Raw genomic sequence first — 12,064 nt, 5'->3', positions numbered from 1 at the left:
ACTAGAGACCCTATAGGAAGGACAGAGTGTCCGGGTACTAGAGACCCTATAGGAAGGACAGAGTGTCCAGGCACTAGAGACCCTATAGGAAGGACAGTGTGTCCGCTCCTAGACACCCTATAGGAAGGACAGAGTGTCTGGCTACTAGAGACCCTATAGGAAGGACAGAGTGTCTGGCTACTAGAGACCCTACAGGAAGGACACAATGCCCAGCTACTAGAGACCCTATAGGAAGGACACAGTGTCCGGCTACTAGAGACCCTATAGGAAGGACAGAGTGTCCAGGCACTAGAGACCCTACAGGAAGGACAGAGTAGAGTTACCATATGGGGCTTCCGAAGCTGTAAAGTTTGCCGCGAGCAGACTGCACATTGAGAGCAGAGTGTGTGCGTGACAGCACTCTGCTCTCAGCATCTCTTTCCGGGGTCTCGTGGAGAAGCGCATGATGGTAACATCCTCGAGAGATGGACAGTCTCTGCTTCAGCTCATGAGAGTGTTTTGTGAGTGCCTTGTCACACAGTCATCTTTCTGGCCCTCTAGGGAATACAGAAGCCGGTTTACAAATGAAGAGACCGTGTCATTCTGCTTGCGGGTAATGGTGGGTGTCATCATACTCTACGACCACGTACATCCAGTGGGAGCATTTGCCAAAACTTCAAAAATTGATGTAAGTTAGATTGCTCTACAGAATCTCAAAAGGATTTCCTTAAATGGAAATCATGTTTTGTTTCAGATTAAGAGCTAGGAGAGTGGCCTTTCTCACGAAGCTCAGATTCACAGTTTGGGATAAGGGTCTCCTCAACTCTCTCACTGTACACAGGGGGCGTGGGATTGTTCAAGGATACCGATGTTGTATTTAGAGTGTCTGTTTGTGGAATAAAGATACAGAATGAAATGTGTGTGTGTGTGTGTGTGTGTGTGTGTGTGTGTGTGCTTCATGGCTTTGGTCAAAGGTCATGTCAAGTAACTGGTTGCATTCTAACTGTATGTAGGAAATCATCAGGTGTGCCTCAGTAGAAAAAGTTGAAGACTTGCTTCCCCTAGTCTTCCCTCCTAATATCCTCATTTGGGACTGTGACCTAGATTTCTACTTTTCGTTGTCTCTGTGAAATACCCTGTAATAATCTGAAAGTATCAACAGTAGAGTCATTTTACTATTGCAGCCAGTTGAGCAGCTTGTGTGAGAAGAGTCTTCTAATTTCCCTGTGACAGCTCATCCAACCCTTAGTCCTCTGTCCATAAATTACTGCTAACCAGCCATTATTCCTATCAGCATGTAGAGAAACGCTAGTTAGCATTTGCTTAGTGATTAATGTTCCCTGGAAAATTTGGCTCTTGCTCGCCCACTTAACTAGGAAAATGCTTCTAGGATGGGTAGGTTGTGTTACTGCCTCATTCCTCGTGGAGAGACTGAGACGTAAGGAACTGAAGTAATACAGTTGCTGGGGAGTCGTGTCTTGGGGTTTAAACCCACAACTCTCAGGCTCCCCAAACCTGTGCTCTTCCTACTCTGCTGTGCTTTCTCCCCGCAGCCGAGTCCACCTCTTCCAGCACCGTCTTCATGGAGGACTTTCCTTTTTAAGTAACTTATAAGGAGCTCTGGTAGCGTAGTGGTTACGAATCGGGCTGTGAACCGCAAGGTCAGCAGTTCAAAACTACCAGCTGTTCCATGGAGAAAGATGAGGCTTTCTGTTCCTGTAGAGTTACAGCCTCGGAAACCCGGTAGAGGGTCGCTATGAGTGGGAACCAACTCCACAGCACATAACAACAACAGTTAGTCCCTGGAGTCCTACTGTGATACCAAGGTTGGCGGCTCAAACCCACCAGCCCCTCCTCAGAAACCCTATACAGGCTCACTGTGAGTCAGAACAGATTCGAGGGCACTTAGTTCCTGCTGACTGGCCCATCACTTCCCGAGTCACCCTGGCTTTCCAGGAAGCCCTCGGTGAAGTCCTGTCTCTCCTCCTCATGGGCTGCTTGCGTTTTCTCATGAGGGTATTCTCCCTAGAAAACTCCCTTTGTCCTTGCCAACTCATAGCCAGTCCATCCTTTCAAACTCGATGCGAAAGCTGTCTTTTCCAAGATGCCTTCCCCAGAAAACCCTTTGTTTTGAGTGACTAGTTTGCACACGTTGCTTTTTTTGTTTTTGGCAGGAGTCGGGGGTGCTTTCAGTTTATTGCATGAAGGAGTTACACTAGTCCAAGTTAAAAGTGGACCCCAAATGGTTACATTATACAAGCTGTGAGGTTTTAAACTTGTGACAAGGGACAAAGGGAAATTTTGTACTCATTGCAAGGAAATCCTCACTACACTTCAGTGAGCCACAAGCCCTTAAAACCCATGAATGTTCAGCTGGCCGTCCTTAATCCACTCTCTACAAGGAAGTGGCCTATGTTCTTGTGCGGGTCACCTTGTAACTGAATTCCTTGTCCATATTCTGGATGCTCAGTTACCATTTCAGGCAAACGTTGTCTTCAACGCCTTTACTGGTTTCTTTTTATCGTACTCATCGGTGATCCCTTGGACAAGTGTAAGGATCTTCCTGCTGTTTCTCCGTTGTATGGGTATAGTCCTCAGTCCCAGCAGGAAACAGGTCATCACCCCTGCATCAGCAGAGGGCTTGAAAGAGTGGAGGTTCTGAATAGCGGATATATGATAAGATTCCTTTTCCTCGGTGGAATTGGCCTGTGGAAGTTGGCGGTGGGAGAAGGTGGGCAGGGGGTTGGGGGGGGGGACAGAGTTTTGGGAAGTGAGGGGGCTCGAGGGGGACGCTGCTGAGTCATTGGTGGGTGCACATGTTGCTTTTTGAATGTTGTGTGTACACCTCTTACAGACATGAGACCACTGTACTTTTCATCTTAAATTGTACACAATAGAGGGTCTCAGTCTACTTGCCTAACAAACAGGAAATAATACTGAGGTAGAATTTTTCTGTTTTGACATTTCTAGTAGGTAATCTCTCTTGCGGTCCATGGTTTTAGTTCTCGTTTATTTTGGGGATTACAGTTTTGAAAATGAGTGTTGTACAAAGAAACTTACTTATTTTTTTCTTTTCTTTTTAGATGAAAGGTTGTATCAAGGTTCTTAAGGACCAACCTCCAAATAGTGTCGAAGGTCTTCTAAATGCTCTCAGGTTCGTACACGTATGTTTGCCTAAGAAAATGTGTGTGCAAAGAAAGTGCTTGGCTCATGTATACGTAAAGAAAACCCTTCAGATTGTGAATAGCAGCAGGCATGAATATAAATGTCCAGGTTGTGGGTAATGTTGCATCTGAATAGTTTTTGTCATTTTGTAATGGATATTGTGTTTGTGTGTGTGCTGTGTGCACAAATGGGAACACCAAGAGTCCTGGTGGTGCTGTGGGTAGGTATTGGACTGCTAACCCCGAGACCACTGTTGAGCCCCACCCTCCACCCCCCTGTCCCGGCTGCTCTGCAGAAGCTGGATGAGATGTCTTCTCCAGAAGAAAGGATCCAGGCTCGTGGCCCTGTACGGGGACCCTGCCAGTCAGAATTCACTGAATGACAGTGGGCTTCTTTTTGGTTCTTACTGAAGATTTTGGTTTTACTTTTTGCCCCTCTTGAAACTTGTTTGCTTATTTGTTGTTGTTGTTTTCCCTCAAATGAAGCGAACACATCCTAACTGTAAATAGAATTCTGAAAACAGAAAAAATTTAAAGCAAGAGGAAGAACTCACGTAATCTCACTATTTTGAGATACGCCGCTCTTTAACATTGTGGTGTATATTCTGCAGAGTTTTTTCTTTCCACTCAGTGATGTGACTCTATATGGGAACCCTTCTGTAGAATAGCATCACAGTGTACCAGATGTTACAAATAGCTCTTTCCCCTTAATACAGTGGGATTACTTTGCTACACTCACAAGTACGCTTCTAGATCTTCTGTGTTTCTTAGAATGAAAATAAAGCAGTCAGTTACTGGATTTCTTTTCTGGACTTAGACTTAATTGAAACACCTAAGCTAGCATCTTCCAGGTGGAAAGGTTGGCAGTTCATAACCTTTCCACCACAGGTTTACTGGGTAATTTCCTTGTCCTAAAAGAGCTCTGGTAGCGTAGTGGTTACGAATCGGGCTGCGAACCTTAAGGTCAGCAGTTCGAAACTACCAGCCGCTCCGCGGGAGAAAGATGAGGCTTTCTACTCCCGTAAGGATTTAAACCCTCGGAAACCCTGTACAGGGTCGCTATGGGTCGGAACCGACTCGACGGCACTTAACAACAACAACAACAACAAAAGATGATTCATCCATCCCTTGAGCCTTTTGGATTTAAACACAAAATGATACAAACCCAGAAATGTTTGTATAGTGACTGGGAAGGCGTAGCCTTTGCTTATATTGATTAGTGCTATATCTCAGGTTACAGAATATTGGGATCTATTTTCAATGGAAGGAAATGTGTACTATTGGGTCCTCCATGTAAGATAGGACAAATGGATGGCTGTTCCTCTCCTCTTGAGGACTTAGTCACACCTGGTATGTCATAAAGCAAAGTGTCAGCTGGGCCACTTTAAGGGATGGAACCCTCAAATGATCTCATCACAATTATGGAAATGGTTGTAGAGACAGTGACTGCCAGAATGAAGGAGAGCTTCCAAATGAACATCAGAAAAACCAACTCAGGAGCAAAAGCAAGACAATCAAAATGTCAGACTGTCTCAATCATTAGTTTGTTGTAAGCACCAAACTCAGAACCAACTTAGAGCTACCCTGTATAGTATTTTCGAGGAGCAGCTGATGGACTTGAACTGTCAACCTTGCGGTTTGAAGTGCCAGATAAGGCTAGTATTTTGCAAGTCTTGGCACTTGAAGTTTGACAAGGCAAGCTTGGTTGGTTTTACCCAAGGCTGTGCTGCTGTGAATCTTTTCTGCTTGGTTCCTTTCTGAAGACTTTCTGTGTCCCAGTCAGCTGGAGCATTTGCTCAAGCCCTGTTGTTTCTCATTGCCCGGAGTTTCCAAAGCCAGCAAGTTTGGAATTTATTCTTAAAAATGAAAAGATAATTGAGTTTAGAAATACTGTGGTATTATTTCTTTCCTTTGAAGGGCCTATGCCTAAGTAGATTCATTGTAAAACCCAGAATTTCCTTCTGTGTTTCAGAGTGTAAGAAGAGTGCAGTCTGTCTCCCTAGAATTAGGTCAGGGAGGCAGTGGTAGTGAGTGAAAGATGGAGCTGAAGTCTCCGTCACAGTAAACCGGTTGTGTTCGGGGGAGAGAGGGGGTAAAAATTGGAAAGGCCAGGACCATCTGTCTATCATTGTCACTTTACGATGCAGCTCCATGTATACAAATTCCTAGTCCCATCGCAGCTGCATGAGGTTGGTGGTGTTACAGTACAGCATCTCAGTAGGCTCTCCATTTCACCTTATCCTAGAGACGCTAATGATCATACGCTTACTAAATGCTGGAATCCGTTTCCATATGAAGGACTTAATTCTTGAAACCCCATACACGGTCTGCTAGTCTGTTGAGTCTTAGGTTGGGGCCACCTGGATGCTGAGGACGATACAGGTTCCCAGCAAGTCTCGTGGGTAAGGGTGGGATGGGCTCCGTGGTGCAGACAGCGTTGACACTTTGAGAAGCATTGGTGGCGTTTAACCACAACCAGCTCTTAGCGTGCTTCCCTTCGAACAAGTGAGGAAAGCATTCTGACCTCTCCATAAGTACTCAGCAGCTGTTACTCTCTGTGGGGGAGGGAAATGTTTTATGCTAAGAACTAATGTACTCAGATGTTCACTGTTTCTCTTAGAGCCAACAGTTAATGTCTCAAATGAAAATCTAGTTTATATGAGTAATCCTGAATATATGTATATATATATACACACACATACACATATATGTATCTATCCAGGATTGGATATTGTTTCGTTCTGCTGTGCATGGGGTCTCTGAGTTGGTTCCGACTCAATGGCACCTGACAACAACAACAACAATATGTATATATATATAAATGGTGGTGGTGGTTATGTGCCGTGGAATCGGTTCTGATTCAAAGCGACCCTGCACAGGGTTTCCGAGGCTGGAAATCTTTGCAGGAGCAGAAAGCCTGTCTTCTCTCGTGAATAGTTGGTAGTTTTGAACTGCTGACCTTGAGGTTAGCAGCCCGACTCGAAGCCACTATACATATATAAAAATGATAAATGAGGAACCTGCAAAAAGTTTGTAGAGAAATGGAATTGAAAGGTCATGGACGTTTTCCATGAAAATTTTGGAGGTTCCTCAAATATTTCTCCTTGTTTGAATGCTTCTCTGGAATTATTTATATAGTACCTCCGATTTACAGTATAAGATTAGAAGGCAGCAAGTCATGTCAACATTTCACAGGAAGAGAAATGGAACCTAATGCTTTTGAACATAAAAGGGAAAGAGACAGAGTTAGACTGTGGAGTTACGGGTCCGTGCTAGATAATCACCTCCTCTATTAAATTTGATCCCTGGTGTGCTGTAGGACAAGCACTGGACTGATAACCACAAAGTCGTCTGTTCAAACTTACCAGCTGCTCTCAGAAACCCTACACAAGGTCACTCGCTGAGTCAGAACCAACTCTGCGGCACTGTACAGCATCAACAGTTTGAGTAAAGAAAACCCACCAGGCTGTATTTCCATACCCAGAGGGAAATTACCTAAGCATCTTTGGGACCCGTTTACACACGTTAGCTCCTGTTGACCTTTTCTTGGTGAGAGTGTGGTGATGCACTGGGCTTCTGGTTGACTGTGTCAAAGACAGAGTCTGAGATGTGCCGGCAGGTCCTGACTACATCCACAGGAAGGAGAAGAGAAAACTCACAACTCTCCGGTGCGGCAGTATACTGCAGCGTTGGCAGCTGTTTGTAAATACTCTGCCAGTGGGAATTGCACACATTGCTTGGCTCTTTGAGCTATCAAGCTGTGAAAAGGAGAGAGGAAATGAAGAGATGGGTGTTGAAGATTTTTATTAGACATCCGCAGGATCATGTGTGGCTACATTCCTTTTAGGAATAAAATAGAGGTGTATCTTTACTCCATCACGATGCTCCCACTTAATGTAAATATTCCTGTACAGATTTTTGTTCCCATTGTGTTCCTTTCACAAAAAGAATTGAGCACCCATTATGTGCCAAGCTCTCTGGTGTTTTAAATAATGTGAGCTGGGTTTTGAAGCAATATTGAAGGGACCATATCAGGTACTTAATAAGCATAGATTTGTCCTGTAACCTCTCCAGAAATTTACTTGAGTACACACATTTTTTTTTTTTTTTACTTTGAAATGAACCTACAAGGAATTGAGTTAAAATGCTTTAACACAGAAGTACCATCTGTGTATATATGTTGCTTAAAAGGATACATTCTTTAAAGACTGAAATTTTTGTAAACCATTAGGTTTTGTCCTTGTTGTTAAAGTACCATTCAGTTCTGATTTATAGCAACCCTGTATAGGGTTTCCAAGGAGTGGGTTTGAACCACCAACCTTGTGGTTAGCAGTCCAGTGTTGATCCTGCAGTGCCACACCAGAATCTCAAAAATAAAGTCAGCATTCAAGCCACTACCCTGGTCTGCCATCTCTCACCTCTTCAGTAGCCTACTAACGATGGGTTTCTTCACTGCTCCCCTGTGCCCCTCCCGGCCTACTTCGCATCATCTCATTTGAAAACCCTCCACCGGCCTCCATCACATGCAGAATAACTGTTGACTGTGTCCTCCAGAGGGGACCGTGTGACTTGGTCTCTCAGCCTCATCTGTCTGTACTTTCCTCCTCACTCTGCTCCTAGGCCTTGCTCACAGTGGTTTCTTTAGTTCGGTCATGTTTCTCCGTCTCCTAGATGCTGTGCTCCTGCCACAGTGTTGGACACTTACGTTACTGGATTTCTGTTAGTTAAAGGAAGGAACCCCATGATGAGTCTTTTCACAAACTAATAATCACAAATGAGTGATTCTTTCTTGGATTCTTAATTTGGCTTTGCATGATTAAAGCAAAACATACCTGCCTGGGAATAAAGCACCAAGAGACTCGGGCCGTTTCTGGGGTGTGAAACTTAACATCTGTGGGAGTTGAGCTGTCTGGAATGTAAGCTAGAACAGGAGGTGGAATTTTGTTCTATAAGGAACCAAGAGTAAGCCTGTATTTCAGGCCATGTGAAATACTCTGTGATCACTTTCAAAGTGCCTCAACTCCGCTCTGCCACTGTGTCAAGAAATTATCCACAGGCACTACATAAACAAATCAGCGTGCCTGGGTTCCAATTAAATTTCATAAATTAATCTTCAGGAATTTTACTTTCTCTGTTACATATAAAATTTTATTCTTTTGATCCTTTGTTCCATGCAAACATTTAAAACTCTAAATATCATTCTTAACTTACTGACCATACAAAAGCAAATGGCACACCAGCTTTGGCCCATGGGCTATGTTTTGCCAACCTCTGGGTTGTAACTTTTATTTTCTTTTGAGTGTGAAGTTGCAGATGAATGTTCATGGTTAGAACCTAACCCGATCTTGTCTTTCTAACTGAAAGATAAATCTGGAAACAGACTTTCCAAAATATATTTAAATGACAATCAGATATTCTTTTTCAAAGGTGGTGGGGTGGATGTGCTACACAGAAAAACCTAGAAAGAATTAGCCTGACTTTGACAGACAAGGTCTGCCTGACCCAAGGCTCATAAGAACCCAAGGCAGATGTTTTTCTAATCCTGAAAATTGACCTCACTTTTTTCCCCTTCCTCCTGTAGGTACACAACAAAACATTTGAATGATGAGACTACCTCCAAGCAAATTAAATCCATGCTGCAATAACAGTTCTGGACTAAACCCCTGCTGTATAAAGAAGACAGTATTCTGCAATGACTGAGAATGCACAGTTTTTTAGTGATTGCAATTACTATCTCATTGATTCTTGCTTTTTATTTCTCTCCTCTGTTCCTCTTCCCTCTTTTTTAATCATGTTCTTGTTCTTAAGACTTCTTTTCTGTGCCAAAATCAGTAAAGTTATACTCTGAAGGGATAGTGTCCCTTCAGATGGGCCATCTAAGGCAGCTAGTTATGCATTGCATTTGGGGTCTCTACTGAGAAAAATTCTGTGACTTGAACTAAATATTTTTAAATGTGGATTTTTTTTTTTTTTTTTTTGAAAACTAATATTTAACATTGCTTTTCCTGCATGGCAAAACTGCCTATTCTGCTATTTAAAAACCCTTGATGACTTTATTTTCTACTGCCGCTTTTTCATGTGCAGCCAAAATGAAACTGTTTAAATTAACTGTGTTGTACAAAATGGTACCCAACACAAACTTTTTTTAAATTAGTAAGACTTTTAAAGTTTTAAGTTTGCATTTTGACTTTTTTTGTAAGGATGTATGTTGTGTGTTTAACCTTTATTAACTAACGTTAAAAACTGTGATGTGTGCGTAGAATATTACGTATGCATGTTCATGTTTAAAGAATGGCTGTTGATAAAATAAAAATCAGCTTTCATTTTTCTAAGTGTGGCTTGGTTTACTGATGTTTTGATTATAGGCTTCAAAATTGTTCCCTTGAGGCTGGGCTTCTTGGCAGCTAAGGTGGAGGTGCAGTGAAGTTCGCTGTCAGCCATACCACAGACTACCAGGCAAAGCAGATCTAGGGCAGAGCTCCAAAACTTGGAACCTCAGAAATAGAAAAATTTTTAAAGTGTGAAGGCTTATAGCTAGTGGAACTTATAGCTGAAGTAAGAAATCACGTACTTTTGAATCTGCCGGGCTTGGAGGTCCGGAGCCGTCACCTTGAGCGAGACCAAACAGCGAGACCAAGTGGGGGAGCAGAAACACCACAGAAAAATGCCGTGGGACCCTTGGAGCAAAGGTGGACAATCCACTTTGTCAGTTTTGCTTTGTTCTGATTTTCTTTTTTATCTGGTCATTGCCCCCCCCCACTGTTTGCACACCTCCATTCTGATGACTAGATGGGGAGCCTGAGTGAGTGGACACCCCCCACACTCACCACTGGTGGATTCTTCTGCCATACATGCGCACAGATACACTCAGCCTAAGAGCTGGCCCTGAACTGGTTTTATGTGTGTTTGTTTTTTAAATACAGGAAAAGCCAGGACAGGGTCATAGAGAGGGAAAGAGAGTTTAAAAACAAACAGGCCAAAAATTAAAGTCTGAGGTATAGCATAGCAACCAACACTGGTATCTTGAAATCTCTCAGGCAGCTTTGAAAGCAAGAAGCTGAAGAGAGGACGTTAAAGTCATTAAAGTTTTGTTTAGTTGTTGATGTTTTTTTTCTTTTTCTTTTTGCTTTTTGTGCTGTTTTATGCTCCCCGTTCTACCTTTGGGGGGGAAGCTTTCTCTCCCTATATTACCCAAGAAGAGACAGGAACTGCTGCCATAGAGTCCAACTACAATCACACTCTGTAAAGCACCAAAACCCAGGCAGGAACCAATATCAACTGCCATATACCAGAGAAACAGACAACACCTGTGAAAGTTACTCTGAGTTAAGCAATAAGAGGAGTGAAAAGGGAAGCCCACATCCTGGTCACATTTATCTGGAAGCAATCAGAAAGCATAAAAAGTACCAAAATGCATATTCAATTAAGTATTAATGGCCACAGATAAACGCTAAACCAAGAAGCAAAAGCAGATGACCATATCAGCACATGTACAGATACAAGATAAAATGTCTGAGACACATGACCTAGAAGTAGACCTGGACTGCATTCTGGAAGGACGGCAGGCCTTGGAAATGCCTGAAAAGAAATTCAGAAAAATGATCCTAAAATGTTTCAAAACACTTTACAATGAAGTTGAGAAAAATAAGTAAGGAAAGCACCACAGGAACAATCAAATAAGATAGATACAGCATTGGAAACAATTTTAAACCTACAGAAAGAGGTCCAAATGATCAATAATAGAATATCAGAAATAGACAATACACTGAAAGGGTAAAGGAGTAGAAAGGGTAAAGGAGTAGAATAGAAGAGATGGAAGGCAGTACCAGTGAGCTGGAAGACAAATCTTACAATACCACTAAGAAGAGCAAACAGAAAAAAGGATTAAAAAAAAAAATCTGAAGAAGGTCTGAGATTCATGTTGGACAACATGAAGAGGAATAACTTAAGAATTGTCAGCATTCCAGAACAAGAAGAATCACACAAATCCATAGAGGAGGTAGTTGAAGAACTGCTGGAAGAAAATTTCTCTAAGATCCTGAAATGTGACAAGATCAACATTCAAGAAGCTCAACAAACTCCAGGAATGCTAGACCCTAAGAAAAATTACGAAGACATATCATAATCAAGCTCTCCAAAATCACAAGATAGGAGACACTCCTGAAAGCAGCTAGGGAAAACCTAAGTGTTATATACAAAGGCAGTCAAGTCAGATTAAGCTTGGATCCCTCAGCAGAAACCATGCAAGCAAGAAGGCAATGGGGAGACATTTAGAAATCCCTGAAAGAAAAAAATTGCCAACTAAGAATCCTTTACCCAGCAAAGTTATCAATCAAATACAACGGCATAATCAAAATATTCTAGGATAAACAAGAAGCTAAGGGATTTTGCCCAAACCAACCTTGCACTACAAAACATCATAAAGGGAGTTTTGTGGACTGAGAACCAACAAGAACAGACAACAACCAGAGATTAACATACGTGGTAGAACCTCCCAGAATTAAATCGACAGAAGGAAGAGTCCAGGGCAGAACAAAACTATAAGAACAAACTCAGAGAATCTGGGAGGTTGGACTATGATTAAAACAAGTACAATGTCACAGAAGGTAAACACATAGGAACAGAGACCCAGATGGTGAGAAGGTCAGGTCAATCACAGGATAAAATAGACTACACTAAATGGAGAGAGAAGTTAATGGACTATAAAGCAACCTCAAATTTAACACATCACAACATACCATGAAAATGAAAATACAAGAAGAACATGGAAACATTAAAACTATGAGGAAATTCACAAGAAAAGAACAAAAAAAGCATGAACTCAGCAAAGGAAGACACAGAAAGCAGCAACACTACAAAAAAACAAACATAATGGCAGCAATTAATCCACACCTATTGATAATTACAAGGAGCTCTGGTAG

General features: G+C 42.3%; 1 protein-coding gene across 1 annotated transcript in view; it reads left to right on the top strand.

Annotated features, from left to right (window-relative positions):
- Positions 1–9,525, top strand: part of LOC102825640 (protein FAM49B-like) — a 93,077-nt gene extending 83,552 nt beyond the window's left edge. Inside the window, exons 10-12 of the mRNA XM_006830708.1 lie at positions 541–667; positions 3,063–3,133; positions 8,725–9,525. Coding sequence (XP_006830771.1) covers positions 541–667; positions 3,063–3,133; positions 8,725–8,788 — 262 coding nt within the window. The 3' untranslated portion in view covers positions 8,789–9,525. The remainder of the gene's footprint in view (positions 1–540; positions 668–3,062; positions 3,134–8,724) is intronic.
- The last annotated feature ends 2,539 nt before the right edge of the window (positions 9,526–12,064 follow it).

The sequence above is a fragment of the Chrysochloris asiatica genome, unplaced genomic scaffold (genome assembly GCF_000296735.1).
Source record: "Chrysochloris asiatica unplaced genomic scaffold, ChrAsi1.0 scaffold00001, whole genome shotgun sequence".
Classification (NCBI taxonomy): domain Eukaryota; kingdom Metazoa; phylum Chordata; class Mammalia; order Afrosoricida; family Chrysochloridae; genus Chrysochloris; species Chrysochloris asiatica.
Note: the sequence above shows the minus strand (reverse complement) of the source record. Positions and strands in the feature narration are given on the sequence as shown.